Source organism: Amia ocellicauda, chromosome 9, assembly GCF_036373705.1.
Source record: "Amia ocellicauda isolate fAmiCal2 chromosome 9, fAmiCal2.hap1, whole genome shotgun sequence".
NCBI lineage: Eukaryota > Metazoa > Chordata > Actinopteri > Amiiformes > Amiidae > Amia > Amia ocellicauda.
The window spans coordinates 23,728,328-23,755,463 of record NC_089858.1 but is presented as its reverse complement, the minus strand read 5'-3'; the positions used below and the strand labels follow the sequence as shown (position 1 = coordinate 23,755,463).

The window sequence follows — 27,136 nt, the reverse complement described above, 5'->3', positions numbered from 1 at the left end:
GAGTGACATTAAAACACAAACATGCTCTCAAAATTGTGGGCTGTTAGGGCATTCATTTGTCTTGGGCAATCACAGTCACAGTCAGCTGTGAAGTAGCATCAACTGGAAATAGAGACGTCTCTGTACTATAGATCGCAATGACTCCACTGGTCTACTGGGCTGAAGATCAAAGTAGTAGTAAAATAACTTTAGAGAAGCGTCATTAACCACTCAGTCCTCTGTATCAGACACTACACACGTTCCCTTGCCCCGGTATTAAAGAAGTGCACAGTTCTTTCACAGTATAAATTTTTATTGCTACTTTGGCTGAAAAGTTAATCAAAAATACACCTTTTCTGCCCAAATCTTTTCTGTATAGCAGCATTTCAAGTGAAACTATGAACCATCGTACTCCCCCGAAAATGACAGGAGTCGAACCCAGGTTGGGGAACAACAAAAGTGCTCTCATTTCCATTTTGTTCTTCTTTTTCTTCAAATAAAACAACATAAAATAGCCTAAACTAAACTAATTACATCCAATATAGAACAATCTCCAGAAGTAATATATTTAGCAGTTTTAGTCTGCATGCTAAAATATAAACATAAAAATATTGTATATGCTCCATATATTTAAAACAATGCCTTATAAACATAACACATTAATTTTGTACAAATTAGTCACATGCTATGAAACATTAAATACATTAATAATTAGATTTGTATAAGAACAGAAAAATAATTCAGGTTACCTAGATGCGTGACAATATTAGGTAATAATTAAAACGGAAATTCTGTAGAAGAGAAGGATCTATAAATCCGCATGAAACAATGAAGTACAAAAATAAACCTCAACTTTCTTGGCATACAGAGAAAATATTTAGGCATCTATAGAAAAACAAAATATACAGAAATAAGGATGAATTCAAACAATTTTTACTTTGGTCACATTATACACTTAAAACATCTCCTATATCCTTTGAGATTACCATAATCTTATGCAAATTATTCGCAGTTGCACATTAAAAGCATGTTTGTGCACTTAACTGCACGCAATTCATTCAACACAGGAGTATTCATCAGACATACTCCATATGTACAATACAGGATGAAAAATAATACTGCAATTATTTTATCTGAAAGGTCAATTAAAAAAAAGAGAAATGGAAAATGATAAACAAAAAACATACAGTATATATGAACATATATTTACAATGTTCACCTGTGTTAAACAAAAACAGTTAACAAAAAATCATCAAAAAAGACTATCATTAAATCAGTAATGCATATCAAAGGTATGTGCATATTTGCATGTCACAAAATGTATTCCATTTACATAAAATTATGGTAGTATATTCAGTCCACCTAGAATATGTTTCCATTTAAAATTAAAGGGAGATTGTATTCCATCAATTTAAATACTTCTACATTTACCTGGTTTTCATCAAGATTTCCATCCAGTTAATGCTTAACCTGCTCCTCTACATCCAACGTAGTTTTAATGTATTAAACTGCAACATCATACTACACATTACTTTGTATCTCTGTCTTGTGACTATGCAAAGTAAACTTTTTGGTACTATTAAAAGTATAGAATTAACTGTAAACATAACAGCAAATTATATTCAGCTAAGGTTTTGCAGTTTATTTTCTTGATTATCTAAAATGCATTTTGGATGGTAGTTCACAACACTAATGCATATGGACCACTGCACATAAATAAGAATACAGACATGACCCCATCTTGGCGAACCATGGCCCAAACATAGGGAGACAAAATCTGAGAAAAGACCTTCTTTATATTGTTATTTTCTCAAAACAATGTTATCCGGAACAGGTAGCAGAAAAAGGTTTGCAAGATTGGCAATAAAGTGACGTGATGGCAGGACAGGGTGCTAAAGCATATACACACACACGCACACACGCAAACACACACACACACACAGTCAGATACTGATGTTTCGTTGCTATGCATCCTTTTTTTAACTGGAAAAAAAGTCTCCATATTTTTAGGCCACACATAGTTTCTTCAGAATATTATATACAAATGAGTCAAATATCTTGCATATATTGTTTGACAAATAATAACGATGATGTAGTGTTACTGCTTACTCTCTTGCATACAGTTAACCTTGGTCATCAGAAGGGATTAGGTTTATTCCACACCTTCTATCTAGCCGACTTCTGTTGTCAAGCACTTATAGAAGTAGATATCGATACATGGGTACAAGTTGAGGACTCAACCACAAACATCAGGACTTTGTCGATTTTTAATGGCTTTCCCCTGCAAATTCTGCCAGGGACAGTGTTGACAGATCTGTGAAAGCCATTGCTGTGGTTGGTCACACTACCTGAAGATGCACTTTGAATCTACATTCTTGACCATGATGTATGCCAGGTGCACTGAGAAACCACTAGCTTCAAATGATTTCTCTCTTTTACTATCCATAAGCAGTGTAGTATTTTGATTCCTATACTTACAGAAAATGATCGAACGCAAGAATGAGATTTACTGACAATCATATTTTTTAATCTCTCTTTGCCTGTAATAGTATTATTAACACAGACAACCCTATACCAAAACAGACACACACACTGGAAAAGCAATGGTAATATTGGCGCAAACCAACATTAAAACTAAGTTTTGATTGGCTGCTTTCTCTTAGAGAAGATTTAGCAAATCTATGTGGCTAACAAAAGCCACAACAACAATCTCAACTCAACACCTATGAGTTAATGTGCATTTATATAAATACTTCATATAGACTATTGTATTGTTTTTTTTCTTCTAATTTACAAAGTGCTTCTACAGTGTTTGATCCTTTCTGGAACAGATTTCATCAAACAGTGAATCGTCTCATTGAACAAAAATAAAGTCACTGTTCTCAGTCATGTCCTCTGATGGCTTGAATTACAGAATTACGCAAAACTCTTCTCACCCGGACAACAGACGTAGGATGCCATTTTTAAAACCCAAGGATCTTAAAATACAAATTCATATTCCAAAACTTTAACGTTTTTAAACTTAATATGAAGAACAACTAATTGATACAAACAAATCTGCTGATAAGTAAAGATTTTTCCCTTTGGAACATTTTCTTTGTCTTCACTATCTCGAGTATCCTAAGGACTTTTTTAACCAACAGATTAAGTGATCTTAATGTGAAAATGTTTAAGGCCATGACAAAGGTCTCTGTGGGCTTTATAAATGGCAACCTGTATTAGTGCGGAACAGCACTGCCACACTCTCATGTTGCTACAGTAGTTTACACAGCTCAGTTTGCTGTGGCAGCCAGGAACACAAATTGAAGTCATTTTATTTAAATTTAAATACAACAGCATTTTCCTCCACCAAACCCCTTACCATCTTATGGTATCTGCATGTTCTAAGCCAGGGTTTTTGTTGTGGTTATTGTATAATTGTTACATAGTGTACCGCAAGAAAGATCATAATCTTAGCTGTTGAAACTTGTGGCATCTCTTCATTTTTTATTGTTTATCATTTTGTTTGCGAGATTTTGATCTAGTGTCCTGACAATGTGCAGCAAATACCACGAGAAGTTAAGGAACAGTGGGTTTTTTCTGGTATGGCACAATGATCTGGGCACAGAACACAAGCAGGGCTGTACCAGGCAGTGATGAAGACTAAGGAAAAGCCCATTGAGGACTGAGCAGCATAAAATGAGACTTTTGATAAAGAGATACACTTCATATTGTAAGACAGCAAAGGCTTCCAAACATGCTATGTATGGAAATTAATTAGTACACCCTACTACGTCTTACTAGACACCAAATGAGCCTCCATTTTAGCTTTATTCTGGAGATAAAATTCCTACCTTACAACAGGCGTGGTGAAGCAGTGTGGTGGCCACCACTTTCATGATAAACAGCTTTCTACAATGACAACATGTCTCATGGGATTTAGGAGGAGAGCAGAAATGGATCCCCTTAAAAGGTGGTTTTTACATGGTTTTCTGTGTCACTGTTTTATAAGTTGCATTTTAGAATCAGTACCTGGCATTCAAAGCAGCTATTTTTCCTCCACCCACTACATGTGAGTAAACCATGTGAAACCATGCCCACTCCTAGTATCCCTGGTTTTACAGTCTGCAGTGCAGCAACTTCAAAACTCAAGGACTGAATTATGCTGCACAACTGCATATTATACATTCATGTCAAAATGGTTCTTCTCTCACTCCTGCCTGAGCTTTTCATTGAGTAATCATAAATGGCTTCACATACTGTAATATTTTGGAATGAAAACACTTCAGGGTATTATCGCATGACAAATTGCCTCAAAACATGGCGTGGAAGGGAAGTCCCTGCAGTACCACATTCTGACCAGCTGGTGTCACTGGCAACACAATCTGCTGTTCTATGGCAATTACATTTTTCAGATCACAAAGCCTGTTTTTTCTCTTTAATGTCTGCAAATCTGCATCATATCTTTATGTTAAGATACACATATATACCATATGTATAAGACCTGCAGGTGTATATAGTGCAAACCATAACTGGCAATGGAATTTGGAATATCTATGTCACAGTATATTTTGCTATTTTTTTGTTCTTGTATACAAACCAGTGCTTGCATCTTCTCCCACTCTTTCACTGTTAAATTAAAATGAATACATTATCTAGTCTACATGACATAGGCATACAGCATGGCTAAAATTGTTTTGTCAACATACATACACTTTTTACGATATACATACAGAACTAATACATCTTTCTTATATCATTAAAAAATATATGCTCAGATGTATACTTTTAATATTATTTATGCTTTGAGAATATCTCAGGTTCAATATTGGCATAGAACTTCTTGTTAGTTTCATTATTGTATCTCATGATGTCTAGCTGAATATTTAAAAGCTTCTAGTGCCATGATTCAAGTACCAGAGTAAAGTTAGTATCCTATAGTTAAGCCTGCATTGCCTCATAGATAATTCCTTCAGGCTTCTCCCAGGACACACGGTATATCCATTACTTCGATTGCTAAATTGCCTAGGCAGAACAGTGCAATAAACTAGTCACATGGTCAGTATTTCAACTTTTCAGCTGTGTTCTGAAGCGACTACTTATTTTACTATTCTTCAGATATGAACATAGAGTAGGAATGCATTAAGAATTGTCCCTGGCAAACATAGCCCTTCCTCACCTCAATTTGGAAGGGAGGGAGAGGGGTTAACTGCAAAATTGGTTTTCTTTAGTAAATGCAGAATATTTGTGTGTCTGTGTCGGTATATATAAACTGATCCTTTTCTAAATCCCTTTTGGTATTTTGTTTGTCTAGGTAATTCATTTTCTCCTGCTCTGTATGTTCAGTTCAGTCAAGGTGCATTTTCCCCCCTCAGTTTTCTATTGGATTTGCAATGAAATCCCATTTTGATCTCCACCGAGCTGCAGGAGTGCTGAAGTTGTGTGGCCTCTTGCATCATCAGCTTGCCAGACTGTTTTACAGAGACACAGAGACCCAGAGGGCAGCACTGAGACCTTGTCAACTGGTTGGGGCCACTGTAAAGCAATGCTAACCCTCCAGGTTGTATAGCTCTCCCCTTTCTGTTTCCATGCTCACAGGGAAACCAAGGCCAGGGTGGTGATCTGTAATTATCTCTGTTTGTCTAACAGACTTGATAATCTGCGTCAGGCACTTTGTTTCATTTTTGCCTTTTCACTGTAGGATTGTTATCTGATACCAGAGAGCCACAAGACACAGATTCTTCAGCTTAGGAGGAATGTACAATGACACATGAAGACGTAAAATGATTAAGTAAATTACCCAAATAAGGAATTGCAAATATACAGATATCTGTTATGTTAGTGCTATATCCTTACTCTAAAAATGAACAGTTTGCCAGAATTATTATTTTTTCTGCTGCAGATATTCCAGTTTGGGCGTCTTTATGGACCCTGTCCTCAGTGACGTTTTGTGCAATTTTGCTTTCCAGTCCTGTTACATAAGACATCAAATTTATGTTCTTAAGGTAGGAAGTCTGATATTCAGACACATAGATCAGACAGAATAAATCTCTTTCCAGCCAAACAGCTGCACTGGAACAATTGTATCATGAAATATACTGAGGGCCAAACAGAAAAAAGAAAAAGAAATAAACTGAGCCAGAAGAACTCACAGATGCCAGAAGCAGCTGGACTCGTGTATGGCATGGCCTCACCCATCCCTAAATGAACAGTTCCTGACTGTGCTTGGCAGCTCTACAGTGCAGTGTCGTACACTTCCTGCTGTAATGCTGCATTGTTGTGGTCCCTGTGAGGCAGCTGGGGTGGGTGGGGGTGGTCCCAGTCAGGGTCTGCAGTGGCGGCGGGGATGGACAGGGGTGGAAACCCAGGGTTAGGGATCTGGTTCCTCAGCTGCTCCCGGACATCCTGCTCCAAACTAGGGGGCACAACCAGCTGATCCTCAGGATCCTGTTGGGCTGGGGCGGCAAAGTAGCCCGATTTCTTTTTCGGGGCCTCCAGTGCCACCTCGATGAGATTGTGGCTGTCTTCCAGTGCCACCACTGAGCCATTGGATAGCTTCTTCCCAAAGAGGCTGGAAGTAGACGGAGATTTCTTCAGGTCCGAGATCTCCTTCCCGCACACGGAGAGGAGGCAGCCGTTAGTGGCCGACACCACCACACTGTTTTGCCGGCGCATCTTGGTTCTGAAGCCACCCATGCTGAAGTCCGGGCCCCTCTGATCTGGACCGAGCTCATGCTCATGAGGGACCTCGGGAGGCCCAGAGCGGATCTGGAAAGCACAGCAGTGGATATCCACTTCCACCTCCAGCTTACTCCCATTGGTAATGACACCCTCTAGTGGTGCTTCATCGTCACTGTCTAGGCCGTTGTCTGACTGGTTGCTGGAGAAGGTGGCACAGGATGGCTGCCTCTGAAACAGGCCTGGGTTGTTCCCTCCGGGTCCAGGGCCTCCGATCCCACAGAGGGTGGCTGCTGGGTGGAGGCTGCAGCGACGCTCAGGTCGAGAGGCTAGACCGGACGCTGGGTGCTCGTCTGAGGCCGTGGAGCCCGCCTCGCTGCCCACCTCTGAGGCTGACATCTCGCTGTTGAACTCAGAAGCGATCCCGCTGCTGGAAGAGGGGGTGGCAGGGTCACCCAGGGGTACAGAGGTGGGGTAACCTCCCACCACACTCCCTGTTCCCAACCCTCTCCCATCCGTGTTAGCCAGTGGAGGTTCGCAGGTGCAGCTGTCCTCACCAATGTGAAGTGACACCACCACAGCCCCCACGTTGTCCCGGGCACCATAGCTCTGTGCCAGGGTGCAAAGCTTCTTCGCCGCAGCTCTGGGGTCTCTGACTGCCTGCACGGTGCACACAGCCTCGTGATAGGAGACCCGCTCAAACAGGGCCCTGTTCCCCAGAATCAGAAACTCATCCTGAGCACACAGGGGCTCTGTCCGTACCCAGGGTTTGGGGAGGACCCATGGAGACAGGTACGAGCAGCCCAGCAGGCGGGAGCAGCACGTGACACCACTCACCTTGTTGTCCTACAAAAACGCGGGAGAGAGTGGGGGAGAGCGAGAGTGAGTCGTTTTGCACACGTAAAGGCAATTCGCAGGCACTAGTGTTCCAGTATTTCATCACATACTAGCAGAGTCAATGCATTCGTTATTGTGTGTGTGAAAAAGGATGGCACTCTTAATGTTCTGTACTGAGTTTACCTACCAACTTCCCCACGCACTCAACTCCTTAATGAGGCACAGAAATTCAGTTTTGTCAGGCACATCCTCTGTTTCACTCAGACATGCAAAGGACACACACAGGCTGGCAGATCGGGGCACGCACCTCTGTGATGATGGCCTTGGTCTTTTTGACTCGCTCTGTCTCTTCTGCACTCTGTTCCAGGCTGAAGACTTTGGAGAGTGGCAGGGGCTGACCATCACGGCACAGCACAGCCTGACAGGTGCCCACATTGGCCAAGGTCAAGCTGAAGTAGCTGCTGGGATCAGACGGGTCATGGTGGATGTAACAGAGCACGGCTGAGGCTCCCAGCTTCTGACCAGCCATCCCCAATTTGCTGCAGGAGAGAAAGGAAAATGTATTGCAAAATAATGAGGAAAAAACAGAGACCAAATTATTCTTTAGACACTTTATATATATATATAATTGCAAATTAAAATTGTGACATTCTGCAAGAACTCTCTAAGCAGTGGCATCAAAGTCTGTGCAGGATAACGAATGAGAATCTAATCTTTACAAAGCGTACAAATTACTTCTACTTCTTATTGAACTTGTTAAGCAGAATCAATAAATGAGAAAATTGTGAAATAATGCACAGTCCATCGAATCGGGGGGGAAATGAAAGCTTGAGGTGATAAAGCAAAGAAATCGATGAAGCCCAAGGCTGGATTGTGGCTGAAGGTGCCGACTGCATGTGTGGGGAGAGGGTGCACTGTACCGATGGGAGGTGAGGAAGGTGCTGGTCATGTAGACGCTGTCCACACTGGAGTGCTGGATCTCTTCGGACAATACATCTCCCATGGTGCACTGCAGCAAGCGTGACACCTCTTCGTTGCGGTCTCCGTCAAAGATCCCGTAGGCCGCCTCCACGCCGTCCCCAAAGCGGTCCACTGCCAGCACTGAGACGCACAGCCTGCCACACAGCCGCCGAGAGAACCACACGTTAGACTGACAGACACATTCACCTCACACAGCCATGGCTCCTTACAGAACTCTAGAACAGAAGCAATTATTATACAGCAAAGACATTCACATTCCAGAGGGATTTGCTGAAAATGGGTTTCAACTGCATCCTCTCCCCTCCCCTCCCCATCACCCAGCCTCTCCAGGACCCCTGGCGACTTACTTATTCCTCTGGCCTGTCATTTCAGAATAGCCATGGTTCCAGAGAGTGGACGATCCCAGTGAGTCTCCTGCTGTCATGGCCGGCTTTTGATCCAGCTTTAGAGTGGTGATGTGACTTGGAGAGAGTGAGAAACACCATAGGTTAACTCACACTTTACAGTCAGGAAATCATCCATATCGGGCTGAAAAGGTCACCAGGAGTCTCTCACCTGAAGATGTTGAGGGTCTTGTGTTCCAGGATGAGGTTGGTGTTGCCAGTCAGGTCCAACTCATGCAGGGTGGTTGGCAGTGAGTCGGGCAGCAGGATCTCCGTCAGCTCATTGCAGCTCAAATCAACCAGCTGTGCACAAAGGAAACAGACAGGATACGTCACACAGAGAGCTCTCCCTTCGACTCAGACTGACGCCAACAAGTACAGACACCGAGGTATCCCTTCTGCAGTCAGACCCTGCTATAAACAACCACATCCGACATCCATGAAACTGAACTGCATTACTACAAGACAGGAAATGTCATCTAACAAATCAACGTCCGAAATATGAAATGTTATTTTAGTGCTGTAGTTATCCTCCTCACGATTCAGTGTTTACACAACACCACGATCAGACTAACCTTGATCTCAGGCAGGTTGAGGATCTCTGGGAAGACGCTGATGTAATTGGAGTGTGCGATCAGGGTGTGGAGTCTCTTACAGCTGGACACAGTGGAGGGAATGGTCTTCAGCTTGTTGCCGCTCAGATTCAGCTCCTCCAGTAGCTCGAGCTTTGTCAGCTTGCTAAATGAATGGTGGACAGGAGACTCAATTCACACTCTGAAAAAATACTGCCAGCGTTGATTATCCAAGCCACAGTAGAACATCCACTGTAACGTGTGCTGGAAGAGAATGAAGCTCCTAGAAAAGTCTAGAAGAGGCTACAATGAGATTCAAATTGAGATGTTTCTACCAATAACACTCAGAAAATACAATCTACCTAAATCTATGGTAATTGCTTAGAAATGTGCTTCTTCAGCATTTGTTCTGTAAAAATCCTTTGTGTATTTGCCTAATCAGACAGACACAGAGGTATGTTTTTAACCAACATAGCACAGATAGATGCTAAAAATGAGCTAATTACTAACACTAATTATTATTTTGTTTTCTTTCTTCTCTGAAAGAATGTATTTATTGAAGAGGAATGACAACACATTGCTGGCTTTACTTATTTTTTTGTCATATTAGGCTTAATTACACTTAGGTTAATCTTTATCTGAACACATTTGCTTACATTTTGTAGAAGGAGTTTAATTGGCCCTGCTCCCTACCTAGCTGGGAAAGACAGCAGCTGGTTGTATGCGATGTGCAGCACGCGGAGATTCTGATGTCCCACCAGCAGGGCGGCGCACTGCTCACTCAGATTATTGCCCGTGAGGTAGAGCTCCTGGAGGGTGCTGAGGCTCTCCTCTGATTGGCTGCTGGGGGGAATGGTCTCCAAGGAGTTGGCCGAAACGTTCAGGTACCTCAGACTGGAACAGAACGCACAGAAATCGCCTCTAATAAGATCACCACCAACATATGGCATGGAAAAGAAAAATCAATATGAATAAATCAGCTAAGGATAGCCATTTGAAAAGACTGTGGAAAAAAGAGGATGTGCAGTTGGAATACATTTCACAGCAGGATAATTGGCTGCTGCAAGACAGACTGCTAAGTGCTCTACATCAGCGCAAGAGTGCTTCATGACAGACTAGTGATTTATTGAGGTAGGAAATGGAGAGTTTTCAGTCGAGATACACATTTAGGCTGCAAAGTATTGCATTACAGTACTGAAATCAATGAGTACTGCTATAATGAACTACAGGATCTAAAATGTTAATGGTACTGTCTTAAGGAGCAAATAACAGGGTTCCACAAATATAGAATTATACACTGAGTGTTGCTTCAACTGTATGAAGAGTGGCATGCCTATAATTGTGCTCTTCAGTTTTCACATCTTCACAAAGTTTTAAGGGTAAAATGTTTAAGTGAAATATAGTCTCCTTCAAAATGTCAGCTCATATTTGTGAAGAGGAGCAGCTTTCTGTCGGACATCACTTAGAGCTGTTGGAAAAAAAACTGTTATAACAGTGGCCGAATTTGCTCCTTATTCCACAGCTGCAAGACACTTCAGACAGGCAGCGGTCTCAGGGACAACCTTCATGAATGCAAGCTGACATCCTGATTGTGGTTGTGTAAGCTTTCACAATACTGTCAGAGTATGAACAATTAAAAGTGAAAACTCAAGATGATATTTAAACAATTGAACCAAAAAGGTCATATATTAACTGCTGATGTTTTGAAACCTTGCTGTTTGCTCTTTAACATCTGTAAATCCTTACGCTTTGCTCTTGATAAAATAAAAGCTGGTGCCTTGAAGCAGTTAAGAGCGCTCAGCATTTGAACATCCAGAGAGAGCCCCAGAGAGCCTCAGCTGGAGTGATATGAACACCTGTCAGTAGAAAGAGAGTGACCTACTTTAAGGCCTTGTAGAAGAGGCTTTCTGGGAGCTCGCCCAGCTTGTTATGCTGAAGGTCGAGGGCTTCCAGGGGGATGTGGTCGAGGAGGTCAGGCAGACTGTGGAGCTGATTGTAGCCTGCCAGCAGTTTCCTGAGACTCAGGCTGCTGAGAAGCCTAGCACAGAAAAGGAGACCGACACATCATGCTGTGTGTTTGTTCTTTTGTGAAGCTGGAAAACTTAATGCAAGTAAAATTATGAGGATTGGCTGTTATGAAGTCAATTTCTCAACATTTCGCACACTGAACCTGCATACCAATTTAGTAGTGTTTGTAAACCAGTTTTAATCAAAATCCAACCCATCAACTAGTTGACACTAATATTTAGTGAATTATGTGGACTCTGTAATACAAAAGACATGGAAAAACTGCATTCAGCCAGATAATCTGAATTATTCCCCTTTCACTCTGAACAGTGACACTGTAATCTTTATAGACACAGGATCAGGCCACAAATGCTTTGGCTTCTGCCAGGAAGAGGAAATATTTTTTCATCTCACAGATGAATTGCTGTTTGTAGTTATTTCTGGTTAGTTTCATGCTGACATTGCTTCATGCTTCTCCAGAAAAAGCCAGACTTTAAATGTTACTTCACATATTACTGGTGGAGTGCTAAGAATAGCTTCAGAACAGTAAAGCATTTTGACATTCGCCTTCTTTGATAATACAGCTCTGTAAGAAGCCATGGGACATAAAGACCAATATACATTATTGTCAAGACACTTGGTAAGATATTTTACAGTTACTTGGGAGGAGTGTGAATCCTGTTCTTAGACTAATACAGTTACATTATCTTTGTCACAGGATGCTTTAATAGTTTCTGAAAGTTTGCCTCTAGCACTTTACAATGACAGTTACATTATGATTCAACATATACAGTTCTGAATCAGGGCTTTTCAAAATGTAAGTGTTGCAGGGCCAGTTTAAATCTACATTACTTCTAAAATATTCTAGATTAACAATTTGTACATATATTAAATTTGATATCCTTATGCTTCCGATGAATAAAAGTTGGCAATGGCTTGATTTGAACCTCTGTATCTTCATTTCAGGCACATATTTATTGTCCTTAAAAGGTCAATCAAGACCATTAAAATATCTAAGAAAAATGTATGCATCTTGCGGCTCTGCTTGTATTTAATGATGATATAATAATAAACACAGGTAACATTTCTGCAAAACTAACTGTGGCAATATAGATGCATTTAAAAAATATATATTCTTGTTCTAATGCATACATTATGTTTGAAAATGCAACTGAGAATGTGTTTAGCTACTTTCATTATTATGTAATGGTATTGATTATTGAACCTTAACCTTGTTTTAAACATTAACCTCTTTAAGGCTTTTGATGTGCTACTGAATAGCCAACATCACAAGTGGGAATGCTAAGCAGATTTAATTAATTGCAGCAAGTAATGATCCAATTCAGACTTGTACGCTGCTCTAAAACTGGAATAAGGTCAGTTACTGTTCCTCAACATCTTATCAGATTTCCACACCAACAATAATAGTGGGTAATGGCTTTTGTCAGTACCAGTCCCTCAGTATCTGCAAGACCAGCTCTTATGAGACTACTCTGAGAGCACTGACATCATAACAATACTCAACAATGGCATTAGGAAGATATTATGGAGAATTCTGTTTTGAAATAATGGTATGAGCCTCTTGGGGATGTTATAGTTGTCAATGATACCTACGCTCTCAAACAGACTTGGGTGATGGAACACACATGTTTGACTTGATGGATTGATTGATTGATTGATTGATTGATTGATTGATTGAGACTGGCTTACCTGGCAGGTAGCTCAGAGAGGAGGTTGTGACTAATGTCCAGCACCTCTATTTTCCTGGTGTCACACACCCAGTCCGGTAGATATTCCAAGAGGTTCCTGTTGAGACCAAGGAGCAGTCAGCCATCAAAGCACGCAAAGCCAAATACAAAAACATCACTGGTTCTCAATTGTGTGGAACATTAGAATCAACTGAATCAAATACCACATGAAGAGCAAGGTGCTTCAGAAGCTGTACTAGAGAACTGAAAGAAGAACTTGATGTTGCTTGCAAAGAGTGTATAGGAATCAATAGAGGACACAAGGTGGCTTTGCAATTATTTCTACTCTGAAACGTGATCAATCACATTTTAGCTCCTACACCCATACGTGGCAAACACAGTGACTTGCGATTCTGAGCAGTGGTGAGTAAGTGCGTCTGAAGAAACCTGATTAAACCTCTGTGAACAGAATAATCAAACAAGTACTCACCGTGACAGATCCAGGTGTGTCAGCTGATTGGGAACTGGGTAGATACTAACGGTGTTCAGACCTGAAGATGACAAATCGTACAGCTTTTCAATCTACCCCATCCTTCAGTTTTACAAAAAGGTTGATTATAAGGGCAGGGTAATGCTAATCAATCGAGTCAAAGTGATGTTTACAAGATTGAATCGGAATGAAATTGTCCTACCAGATATTTGCATAGATTGGACCCAATAAATGTTACATTTGACATTTAAATATATAATGAGATTTATTCTGCCTATGGTGGAGTCAGTGCAAACATACTGTTTAATTATAGAATTTGTGTACCATCATAACTAAAATGACTCATTCTAGCTATGGAGTGAAAATAACAAAACTGAGCTATGATTAATCAGCTTTCACTTTCCCAATACAACAACAACAATAATAATAATAATAATCATAATAATAATGGCAGCCCCTTTCACAAGTGCTCATGGTATGTGAGTGCAGAAGTGACTCACCATTGAGGCCGGCATGTAGAGCTCTCAGGGTGAAGCCGCTGAGCGTGAGCGCCCCCAGGCTGTTGCGCTGGCAGTACAGGGTCTCCAAACTGCAGGCTGAGCTGAGGTCCAGCATGGAGAGACGATTGTCCCGGAGGTCCATGTGCGTGACCTGCTTCACTGCCTCTAGCCCCTCACTCACCACTGAGCACAGCCCGTTCAACCTGGGGGGACAGTAACCATCGCCATCAAACACAGCTCTGTCTTATAAAGCACACAAGAGCTGCACACATGGGGAAATTCATATATATATATATATATATATTTTTTTTTTTTAAATAATGCAGCTTTCTATACTTCCTGCAGCATTGTGGAGTAGTGGTTTGGGCTCTGGACTCCTGAGCAGAGGGTGGTGAGTTAAATCCTAGGTTGGTGGCACTGCTGTTGTACCCTTGAGCAAGGCACTTGAGCTGGATTGCTCCAGTACAAAAACCTAGTTGTATAAATAGGTAATTGTATGTAAAAATAATATGATATATTGTAAGTCTCCCTGGATATCTGCCGAGAAATATAATGATGAATAATAATAAATGCTCGCCTACAACAGAACTCATATTTCGATTGTTTTCATGACATTTCCTCAGTTTACAACAGGGATAAAGCTGCTTGAGGGTAAAAAGAGCTGATAACAGCCTGTGATCTAATGGGTCAGAACAGATTTTAAGCTGGCACATGAATGTAGCGTTCCATAAAATGCATAGCTTAAATTAACTAAACAAACACACAAAGAAACAAAGCTACATAATATAGGGACACAGCAACCTCGACTTTGTGTAAAGCAATTCAAATTGTTTGTTTTGACTTGGCATTTCATAAAGTAAATACTGCTGCTCTGTATTAGCCAATCTGCTTTAATCCAACACAGGTGCATGAAACCCAAATAATACCTGAGATTCTGAACCTAAATTATTTTCAAGCTTATGTCTGCAGAGAAAAAAGGAGATTTGCATCCAAGTCAATACCAATTAAGGCCACAGAAATGGCTTTAGGGAAAACATCCTTGTCAATTAATGACTCATAAAGTCACAATAAATTAGATGAAAATACCATTAAAATGAAAACAGTCCTGCTTACATTAGGTACAGCTACAGCACATTATATGATGGATGGTGAAAAGACAACTGCATGTCTGGTGTCTGCTCACACCCTTTGCTCATAACTCTTCTGTTCTCTTTTCTACCCTAATTTCTCTCTTTTCTCTTCAATTTAAATGAAACCTATTACGTTATCCTTTCCGCTGTTGATCTTCTACAATGCCTGAAACTGACAACATTTCTAATTGAAAAGCGAGTCGAGTCCATGGAGCCTCAGTTGGCAGATGTATGGTGCACTGTGTCTCCCTCACCTTAGGTCAATGTGCTTGAGGTGGCTCATTCTGCTCAGGGTCCCAAGGTCCAGTGTCTTCATCTGATTGCCTGCCATGGCCAGCCTATCAACAGCAGTCAGCCTCTCCAGCACAGAGGGGATCTGGGAGAAGTCATTGAAGGAAAGCCCAAGGCTGCAGAGCTGTGAAAGGCCACCCAGCTCCTCAGGCAGAGTGTTCAAGTGATTCCCATCCAAAGACAGCGTCTGTAGGCTGAGCACACAGAAAGGCCATATATTTGAAATACACTGTATAGACATTTTGTTTTGGTTTCCTACTATCTCTCATTCCTCAGTAAAACTAATGGTTATTAAACCATTTCCCTGCTTTACAAGAAGGTACTGAAATAATTCCTTTGCATTTAATTTAACATCACCAAGTCTATTGGGTTATGATCATGTTATTGGGTTGTGGGTTATGATTATTAAAACTAGGCTGATTGTAAACATTTTGGTTACAATTAATGTGATTACCTGCAATTTCATGGTCAAAATGTATAATTTAAAGGAAATGTGTAAGACCTATCAACTGTGTAGTGTAATGTTTGTAAATGTTGGACTTACCCTTTCAGATTGCCAATCTGGGCAGGGGCTGTGTGAATGCCATTGCAAGACAGGTTCAGTTCTGTTAGCGTCAGGATCTCACATATCGACTCTGGGAAGAAGCCCAGGCGGTTGTGGGAGACATTTAAAGTCTTTAACTGTGAAAACCTGGGCAACAACAGAAAAGGCCAATTTTAAAAGAGTTAACACTTAATATAAAGCATATATGTGAATACACACTGTATTTTAAGAGACAATCTGAGAAAAAAAAAACATTAAAAAAAAACATTTAAATAGCTAACACTGAAAAACAATTGTATTTCTTTATATACCTGTTTCACACACAAATATATATATGATATTAGAGAGGAGGCAACCAGATAAAAATGTATATTTTAAGGAAGTGACAAAATAGCTAAAGAAAAACAAAACAAGCCCAACACAGGTGTGAGGAAAAAATATAGTTTGTAAACTTTTCCCAGTATGCTAATGCTTCTGAAGAAAAGTAGATTAAACACTTTTTGAAAATACAGATGATGGCCAGTGTCCTTTCATACTGGTTCATTGTATATTTTCTCTCTAGCGTCACATGTCATGATTTGTATTCTGTGTAATTTCCTGTTGTGTATTTGCCATGGTTACCAACTGTGTCACCAAAAATTTACTCCCAAGCTGAGGTCCCAAAGCTGAATGGTGGAAAAATATACAGTCCTTCGTAAACAGCCTTATCATCTTTGTGAGACACTAATTGTGACCAGCCCTGGACTCTTCCCGTCCTTTTATATCAGTACAGGCAGCATCATGGAAAACAAAATGGCATCATATAGGACATGGAGTAAGAACAGGAAAATACATACAAACACATAATTTCGAGATTCACTGATTTAAAAACATTGAAATTAGATTCATACAAAAACATTTTGGGAATGTTGTACTTCAATCCAGTTTTGCCAGGTTTTTGGTCAAATTAGAATAATAAAATACTAGTAGCCTACAATGCAGTCCCCTGCAGTTAAAATAATCATTTAAAATAATAGTAAATACACTTTTTTTGGACTACAATCAAAAAACTTTTGGAAAGATAGGGTTATGGGACCATCGAACGTGCATAAAATGCATTTTGTTTTATGATTTTTTGTGACTTTTATGATTTCCCCCATTGACTCCCAGCAAAGCAGCTTCAGAGTTAGCACCCCGGTGACTTCATGGCATATTTTTCGTTCTCTGATTTACGGTACATAGAATAAGCTGAACATGAAAAACTCACTCCACAGAATATGTTTCTACTAATAGAATAACCTAAGAAAATACGTATTTTCGGTGGAGTTTCCCCTTTAAGTTTAAAACCATGAGAATTTAAACCGAAAGATAATCTAAGGGGTAAAGGAGGTGAAAGTCAGACAGTAGATCTGCATTCCCTGTTAGTCTTGACTAAGAAATACATGACTCATCATTTTTCCCAATTTAGAATCACTTTCTTGACTTTGTACTTTGTTTAGCTTTACATATTTTTCTTGTAATTCAAAAATATAGTATTAAGTACCAAAATACAGCAAATCTCTATTGATGAAGGTGTAACGTCACATAATTACATCAAGGTGCACTGTGTTGCACTGCAGCTCGTGAGGACATCTGTCTCGCACTCTCTCATGTTTAGACAGCATCAGAGCCAGAGCATATGCTTCAGCACATACTGCATCTGAAGCGGCTGTTTCCCTCTCTCCTTCCCCACCCCCCTCCTGGATTCCCAGCTCTGCCAAGACTGTGACAGAGCGTTACTAAATATACAGAAGAGACAGAGAGAGATGCAGTGGAGTGTGAACTCCCTCCCTCTCTCCCAAGCTTCCCAGAGAACAGAAAGGGTCTACTGTGCCCTCCGCATCAAGGAACACTGCCTGTACTCTTTAACCCATTTTTAACCTGTTGAAAATCACACAAAGCCTGTAAAAATATAGAGTAAAAAACACACAGAACAAATGGGAGAATTCAATGGAATTGTAAACATACTTGATTTGGAGGTTGCACAACATTCAAATAGATTTCTGGTTTGTTTACTCGATCCTATAAACTCATTACAGAGTTATGCAAGATTAATATTTATGTCTCTATGTAGTATAACCAAGTAATGAAGCCTGTCACCTGTTGAGCCTGTGTAGGCCTCCCGGACCCTCCAGTCTCAGGAAGTTGTGGCGCAGGTTGAGGTGTGTGATGTCTTGGCTGTAGAACAGGTACTCGGGCACTTCCTCCAGGCTGTAACAGGACAGGTCCACCAGGCTGACTGTCTGAGACACCACCTGCAACACATCACTAGCACAGTAGGAATGGGGAAATGGCAGGACCCACATAATCAATCCTCGAAAACAGTGTGCAGGTGGAGAGCTTCATTTTCCTGGTATTCACAGTCCAGCACCATCTTCATATTATTACCTACAGCAATAGGCATTTTTCTTTTAAATAGATTATTATATATAGATATAAATAGATAGGCTCTATAACAGAACAATAGATAGTATCAGGGGTGGACTGGGACCAAAAAACAGCCCTGGACTCGTGGGGGGTGGCTGCTGGTGAAGTGCGATCCGGGGTTGGTGATTGGTGCTGGTGAAGTGTGGTCTGGGGGAAGGGGGGAAGGGATGCCAGTGAATTGCGGTCTTGAAATCCACATGGGAGGATCGGCCCACACAGGAGTTGAGCGGCGCCCCAAACTAAAAAATGGTCCAGCCCTTTGGGCATTGGCCAGAATTGCCCATTGGCCAGTCCGCCTATGGACTATACAGTGAGGGAAAAAAAGTATTTGATCCCCTGCTGATTTTGTACGTTTGCCCACTGACAAAGACATGATCAGTCTATAATTTTAATGGTAGGTGTATTTTAACAGTGAGAGACAGAATAACAAAAAAAAAATCCAGAAAAACGCATTTCAAAAAAGTTATAAATTGATTTGCATGTTAATGAGGGAAATAAGTATTTGATCCCCAATCAATCAATCAGATTCCAAACTCTCCACCATGGCCAAGACCAAAGAGCTGTCCAAGGATGTCAGGGACAAGATTGTAGACCTACACAAGGCTGGAATGGGCTACAAGACCATCACCAAGCAGCTTGGTGAGAAGGTGACAACAGTTGGTGCGATTATTCGCAAATGGAAGAAACACAAAATAACTGTCAGTCTCCCTCGGTCTGGGGCTCCATGCAAGATCTCACCTCGTGGAGTTTAAATGATCATGAGAACAGTGAGGAATCAGCCCAGAACTACACGGGAGGATCTTGTTAATGATCTCAAGGCAGCTGGGACCATAGTCACCAAGAAAACAATTGGTAACACACTATGCCGTGAAGGACTGAAATCCTGCAGCACCCGCAAGGTCCCCCTGCTCAAGAAAGCACCGTCTGAAGTTTGCCAACATCTGAATGGTTCAGAGGAGAACTGGGTGAAAGTGTTGTGGTCAGATGAGACCAAAATCAAGCTCTTTGGCATCATCTCAACTCGCCGTGTTTGGAGGAGGAATGACCCCAAGAACACCATCCCCACCGTCAAACATGGAGGTGGAAACCTTATGCTTTGGGGGTGTTTTTCTGCTAAGGGGACAGGGACAACTGCACCTCATCAAAGGGACGATGGACGTGGCCATGTACCGTCAAATCTTGGGTGAGAACCTCCTTCCCTCAGCCAGGGCATTGAAAATGGGTCGTGGATGGGTATTCCAGCATGACAATGACCCAAAACACACAGCCAAGGCAACAAAGGAGTGGCTCAAGAAGAAGCACATTAAGGTCCTGGAGGGGCCTAGTCAGTCTCCAGACCTTAATCCCATAGAAAATCTGTGGAGGGAGCTGAAGGTTCGAGTTGCCAAACGTCAGCCTCGAAACCTTAATGACTTGGAGAGGATCTGCAAAGAGGAGTGGGACAAAATCCCTCCTGAGATGTGTGCAAACCTGGTGGCCAACTACAAGAAACGTCTGACCTCTGTGCCAACAAGGGTTTTGCCACCAAGTACTAAGTCGAAGGGGTCAAATACTTATTTCCCTCATTAACATGCAAATCAATTTATAACTTTTTTGAAATGCATTTTTCTGGATTTTTTTGTTGTTATTCTGTCTCTCACTGTTAAAATACACCTACCATTAAAATTATAGACTGATCATTTCTTTGTCAGTGGGCAAACGTACAAAATCAGCAGGGGATCAAATACTTTTTTCCCCTCACTGTATATTGGAATTCAAATGGATTCCTCATACAAGTGAAAATTTACTGCTAAAAATAAAGATTGTATGTGCCTGGTTTGGATTTCCTTAGGTCCCTGCAGTGAAAATATTATGGTGACCTTTAACAAAACAGAGACACTTAAAGTTGCTTGTGCAAGCCCTTCAGAGAGTGTAGACTTTTTTAATGTATATTTTCTTACAGTGATTTCATCATATCATCTGCTATATATATATATATATATATATATATATATATATATATATATATAAAAACTTTCCATCTCCTTCCAAGCACACATTATAATCCCTCGTAATCACAGTAACAGTGGCAACTGTACACAAAAAAGCCCTTTAATCAGCAGCCTGTAGATCGCAGGATTTAAATACTTACAGCATCTGACCTCAATACAGCTCAGATCAAAGTCAAACCCAGTTAATATTTAAACTTTTGATTATATGGAGGCCAAAAATGCCTGACTCAACAAGTTTACATTACTTACTGCAGGACTCCGCATTCCTGAGGATTCCTGAACTTTCTAACTGCTGGGAATGTCACAAGTGAGTTATGAGTGATTGGAAAACTCCCGAATTAAGGAACTGTGTGTGATAAAAAGCTCTGATTAACTATTTTCTCTCCCCACACTAGGCCTTCTGTAACCTATACAATGTATTTTATCAGCTCTGATATACTTGGTAAACCTCTCAAACTCACAAATCATTCACAATTGCTTTATCAGAATACACTTTGTGTAGCTTATTACTAAAACGTTTTTATCTGCTTTGATAACTATAGAATTAAACATGGAAAAATACACAAGAAATATGCATTCATAAAATACTTTGAATGCATCTGGTGAAATGCTGTATAAGGGAGAAGATGCATTTTAATGCGTTTCTCTGGTTCTGTAACAATATCTGTCTAAAAAAAGTAAGTTAAAATCACTGATATCTGGTGAGTCAACGCCATGGGGCTGTGAGTTGGCAAAAAGTCAAAGGTAAAGAGGAGGTGTACTGAGTCAGAATATGAAGACATTATAAGCACATTAGAGTATCTTTAATAGGTGGAGTGTTTCAAATCAGGCAGAGGTAGTTATATACTGATAAATTAGACTGTGGCTTAAATTGTATTATAAATTAAACCTACTGAAATCCTGGACAATACTAATACCATTCACCTGGGAAATAGTATAGCATACAATGTGAAAACATAGCACCATATACACTCAGATCAAAAGAAGGCACAATCACATGCCTGGTGCATTGTAATGTTTTTAACAATGGAAGTGCACAGGAAATACATATACAGTGCATCCGGAAAGTATTCACAGCGCTTCACTTTTTCCACATTTTATGTTACAGCCTTATTCCAAAATTGATTAAATACATTATTTTCCTCAAAATTCTACAAACAATACCCCATAATGACAATGTGAAAGAAGTTTGTTTGAAATCTTTGCAAATTTATTAAAAATAAAAAACAAAAAAAGCACATGTACATAAGTATTCACAGCCTTTGCAATGACACTCAAAATTGAGCTCAGGTGCATCCTTTTCCCACTGATCATCCTCGAGATGTTTCTACAACTTGATTGGAGTCCACCTGTGGTAAATTCAGTCGATTGGACATGATTTGGAAAGGCACACACCTGTCTATATAAGGTCCCACAGTTAACAGTGCATATCAGAGCACAAACCAAGCCACGAAGTCCAATTATTGTCTGTAGACCTCCGAGACAGGATTGTATCGAGGCACAGATCTGGGGAAGGGTACAGAAAAATTTCTGCAGCATTGAAGGTCCCAATGAGCACAGTGGCCTCCATCATCCGTAAATGGAAGAAGTTTGGAACCACCAGGACTCTTCCTAGAGCTGGCCGCCCGGCCAAACTGAGTGATCGGGGGAGAAGGGCCTTAGTCAGGGAGCTGACCAAGAACCCGATGGTCACTCTGACAGAGCCCCAGCGTGTCTCTGTGGAGAGAGGAAAACCTTCCAGAAGAACAACCATCTCTGCAGCACTCCACCAATCAGGCCTGTATGGAAGAGTGGCCAGAGGGAAGCCACTCCTCAGTAAAAGGCCTATGACAGCCCGCCTGGAGTTTGCCAAAAGGCACCTGAAGGTCTCTCAGAACATGAGAAACAAAGATTGAACTCTTTGGCCTGAATGGCAAGCGTCATGTCTGGAGGAAACCAGGCACCGCTCATCACCTGGCCAATACCATCCCTACAGTGAAGCATGGTGGTAGCAGCATCATGCTGTGGGGATGTTTTTCAGCGGCAGGAACTGGGAGACTAGTCAGGATCGAGGGAAAGATGAATGCAGCAATGTACAGAGACATCCTTGATGAAAACCTGCTCCAGAGCGCTCTGGACCTCAGACTGGGGTGAAGGTTCATCTTCCAACAGGACAACGACCCTAAGCACACAGCCAAGATAACAAAGGAGTGGCTACAGGACAACTCTGTGAATGTCCTTGAGTGGCCCAGCCAGAGGCCAGATTTGAACCTGATTGAACATCTCTGGAGAGATCTGAAAATGGCTGTGCACGTTGTCTTTCACGTTGTCATTATGGGGGTATTGTTTGTAGAATTTTGAGGAAATTGGACAAAGTGTGGAAATATGACTTTCAGCTGGGAGAGGGCGAGTGCTCAGTCATGGATGTTGTCTCAAGCAAAATATAATACTATGGGATGATCACCAGATAATGAGGGGCACTATAAGCAATGAGCGATAGATGGAGAGGCAGTGCTAGGCAGTTTATTCCATTGTATTATTTTTCCCTTCCTTTCCATTATGTCTGATTGCATCTATCAGAATATAAAAACCCTGTAGGGGAAAGAAAACAATGCTGTACACAACAGAAAACCTCTTGATGCAAAATGTCTGGCAGTTTAGAAGGACTTCCTGCTAGCTTGCATTCAAAGGTTGCCTTTATTACTGAAAGCCCATCAAGCCGCCTGAAGCCCAGAGATCCCACAATAGCAGGCAGGCAGACTTCTCTGTGGAAGTGTCCATTAGAAGCAGTGCCCAGGCAGGAGTCTCTGTATTGCTCCCTGGCATCAGTCCACCACCCCCTGGCAGCAGCAGACTGCGGCGAATCAGAGCGCCAAAGCACACAAGGACTTTATTGTGTCCGGCCTGGCATGAGAACTACCACCATTTTTCCGTGCTTTTACATATCCCCTTTTCTCCCACCTCCATTACTGCCTCTGCAAGTCACCAGACCCCTTTAGTTCTGGGTCTGATGTCTTACATTTGCACATCCCTACATTTCTGCCCTCTGAAAAGAAGCTGCATAATTCTTTGACTACCGCCACAGGATCTGACTTATTGGACTTTCATTTTCTGACAATGAATTTGCTGCGATTTAGGCTTCTGTTGTAGTATTTTTGTGCTTGTTAAGCTTAGGTAAAAGGTTGAAGACAAAAACATAAAAATATGCAAGTGTTAATTGAAGAATTAAAGGCTGGGGAAGCAATTTGAGGGATCTGCGGGGGTGGTCCCAGTGCGGCCTGATCTCTTACATGCAGAGATGCTCCCTGTAAACTGTTTATTTAGCCAAAGACAGGATTGCAAACTTAATTGTCATGTCTTCCCTTGCTAGTAAGGATCACTGCACTTGGGAGAGACTCACACTTATAGAAGAAATGGCATGGCATGGTCATTAAATGGAAAATGAAAACAACCAATACCCTGGCAAAGTTAACCAGAAGGCTTACAATGGAGAAACAACATCAGCAGTAAAATGATTAATTTCTAAACCCATTAGAAAACCACAAGGGTTGGAACCATTATTCTTTCATGTGTAGAAAAGAATTTAATTAAGGAATGTATAAACCCTTCTGGACTTGGATTGGGTTTAGAGGCAAGCTTCAATTCTCAATGCCACTTTATTAAAAGCAAAGACAACCCAGGCGCAACAGGGACTGGGATTTTTGTGACTTGCCAGACTCCACCCTAAACGGACAAAGATAGACAAAGACAGAAAGAGAGACCCGTAGAGATGCACAGAGATGGACAGACTCACTTTGGATGCCTGCCGATGCCACCTCTGGTAGTCAGCCAGCGTGTCGAAGTTGACGAAGTAGGTCTGAGCCTGAGGTCCTGCCGAGCTGAACATCAGGCAGTGCTGCCGCCGCTTCACCTCCTCCACCTGCACAACACACAGGAGTCACTCTGAAGCACCATTCATACCCCACGGAGCTGCACGTCTGTGTGAGATGTCACGTACTCAGATAACTTCAGTGTTAAATATAGAGCTCATCAATTCAATTTTCAGCAGGATACTGACTTAAATATACAAAGATGTTTAGTACAATATGTTTAAATGCATTTCTAGTAGGGTTTAATTGTCACCAGAGTGATATGCGTCTCATATAATACTATCAGTATGTGAATAAAGACCTTTTCTAAATAGTTGGATACAAACTTCAGCTTTTTCAATTAAAATAAAAACATCACACGCCTTTCACTTGAACTGCAAAGGCACACATATATTATTGAAACAGCTGTAGAATGTTTCTGCTGTTCACAACATCGCTAATTGCTCTTTTCACTCAAGGGAAAAAACATAGAAATTTTACTTAATTAATCCATTATTCATTATATCAAAAACAACATTACTCAAAAGCTGAGCTTTCAGGGAATTAATTTACATTTTCTTTTACAGTGCCTGCCAAGTATTTTTTGTAAAGTTTGTAAAGTTAACTAGCCACCTTCGTTTATGTATCCACCCTTTCTCTTAAGTATAAATTGTCACACGATTACACACTGCAAGCCTACTATGCAAACTGCAGGAGGATGTGACAGAATTCACACCAGCATCATTGTAATTTCACAGCAACAGTATTTGCAGTTGTGTGGTAAACCAAGGAAACTGTGGCCGACATCAACTGCTGGCATACAGCCAAATGTGTGGCATACTTGGGCTGCCCCTAGTCATAGTACCTTAACGATGAAATCAAGATTCATACCAGTAATTTCTAGACTTTCATCTTATCATTCTTTTGTTTCCCTTTGGCAGTGTTGGCTAGGATCAATACTGAAACAGATTGGCTGGGATTAAAATCACCAGTTAATAGAAAACTAGAAAAACCTGTACTCTGTTGCGGTTTCAGCTTTCGTCAAATGCTACTTTCTTCCATTCAAAAATGTAACTTCTATGATGTACGGGGTTGTCATTTGCGTAGCAAGTGGGCCAAAGTTTTGATTGAATACGGTGTTTACAAGGCATGTAAAAAGTCTCTCTGCCCTACTTATGCCCCACACCCGGTGTTGTTTTACCTTTCCCCCAACGAGGGGCAGGATGTGCATCTTCCCAGTGAGACTGTCCTTGACAGAGGCCACGATGAGGCAGGTGCCACACAGGATGACCTGCCTCTCGGCCCACTTGTGCAGCTGGGTCTTGCCCTTGCGCACGCTGAACACACCTTTGAGCAGAGTGCGATCCAGTTGGTCTGCACTTAAAGGCTTCTCTGTGAAGAGGAACAAGGAAATATCGCTACGTCAGTGCACAAGGCTCACAATTTTCACTTTCTGAATAATATAATTACCAATCCATCGTCTAGCCTATATTATATAAAGTTTAGACATTAAAGGATGCAATCTGTGCACCACAGGAATTGGACCTAATGTAAACAAGGGTTATTTAAATATTATTATATAACACCTAGACACATTGACCTCCATTCATGTTTTTTTTTTTCCAATGCTGTATTTAAATTAATTATGTTATCACTTTTAAGAATTTGTAAGAATTCCTTTAATTCTTTAGAAAGGTTAATGGTCAGTGTAATGAATGCAAAGCAATCGCCAGTGCAAACATGAAGGTAAAGAGATAACTCTTGGAGAATAGACTTCAGTCTCATCTGTCCCGGTCTGTACTTTGAAGGAATAAGTCCCAGACATACTGGGAATTACAGGAAATGATGTTGGAAAAGGTGAATGCTCTCTCTCTGGGCAAAAAGCTGAAATGTCCTTCCCCCACCTCCCCTTTCACAGGGTTTAAAAAATAACTGTACAATCTTACAAGACTTCATAAATTCAAATTATGTTTTATTTGATTAAAATTCTTACCCAGATGTATTTTGTCATTAAACACTGAACAATGTTCAATCCTAACACTGAAATTCCCTCCTTTCTTCTGGCTGATTATCATAGAAGGCTTCAGCTGCCAAGGCTATATATTTCCTTAAGGACACATTGAATACTGCCCTTAAATGCTCTCTGAAGCTGGCAGATGTATACTTATGTTTTTAAGTTATGGATGATGTTTTTCTAAAGCTAAACCGAGAATAAAAAGGCTGTACATTATTCTTGTTCCGAAAGGCCAAAACTCCAAAGTGAACAGTACACCAGTTCGACATTAAATTGATTGTAAAACTAACAATGAACAACTTTACCTAACAATAAACAGAAAAAGAAAGTCAATATTCTTGTCTCGTTCTCCAGCCTGCCCTTGCTGAAGGCCATTCCTTGGTATGGTGGCTGGCACAGAGAGGTACGGAGCTGGGCTGCAAAGTGGGCCAGGGTCGGCTGCACGGCTGCAGTATTTTTAGCCTCTCCTCTACCTGATTGATGCTGGGAATGTGGAGGGGTGAATACTGGCCTGTCAGAGACTGAACAGGAGAACAGCAACGCGATGCCAGTGGAGGACACACCTTTCACAGCGCACATGTTTACTGATACAGATGATAATCTCCTTGTTTTTCAACTCTAAATGAGAATGTTTTTTTTTCAAACCTAGTCTAAAGCAGACTCTTTACAAATAACCTTTCACCATCGCTAAAGGAAATGTCAATGAGCTTTCCATAGTTCAGGTTCTACTGCATGATGACGAGCTGGAAATACACACACTATGTACCATGACCTATGCATGTCACTATGGTTTGCTGAGA

At 41.0% G+C, this 27,136-nt stretch overlaps 1 protein-coding gene across 1 annotated transcript in view; it reads right to left on the bottom strand.

Annotated features, from left to right (window-relative positions):
• Positions 1–271: 271 nt before the first annotated feature.
• Positions 272–27,136, bottom strand: part of phlpp2 (PH domain and leucine rich repeat protein phosphatase 2) — a 41,124-nt gene continuing 14,259 nt past the window's right edge. Inside the window, exons 4-19 of the mRNA XM_066713782.1 lie at positions 25,524–25,714; positions 24,268–24,393; positions 18,178–18,332; positions 16,060–16,206; positions 15,479–15,709; positions 14,095–14,297; positions 13,595–13,655; positions 13,127–13,222; positions 11,292–11,447; positions 10,103–10,303; positions 9,413–9,575; positions 9,010–9,140; positions 8,802–8,915; positions 8,394–8,588; positions 7,781–8,012; positions 272–7,482 (exon numbers count right to left, since the gene is read on the bottom strand). Coding sequence (XP_066569879.1) covers positions 6,193–7,482; positions 7,781–8,012; positions 8,394–8,588; positions 8,802–8,915; positions 9,010–9,140; positions 9,413–9,575; positions 10,103–10,303; positions 11,292–11,447; positions 13,127–13,222; positions 13,595–13,655; positions 14,095–14,297; positions 15,479–15,709; positions 16,060–16,206; positions 18,178–18,332; positions 24,268–24,393; positions 25,524–25,714 — 3,692 coding nt within the window. The 3' untranslated portion in view covers positions 272–6,192. The remainder of the gene's footprint in view (positions 7,483–7,780; positions 8,013–8,393; positions 8,589–8,801; positions 8,916–9,009; positions 9,141–9,412; positions 9,576–10,102; positions 10,304–11,291; positions 11,448–13,126; positions 13,223–13,594; positions 13,656–14,094; positions 14,298–15,478; positions 15,710–16,059; positions 16,207–18,177; positions 18,333–24,267; positions 24,394–25,523; positions 25,715–27,136) is intronic.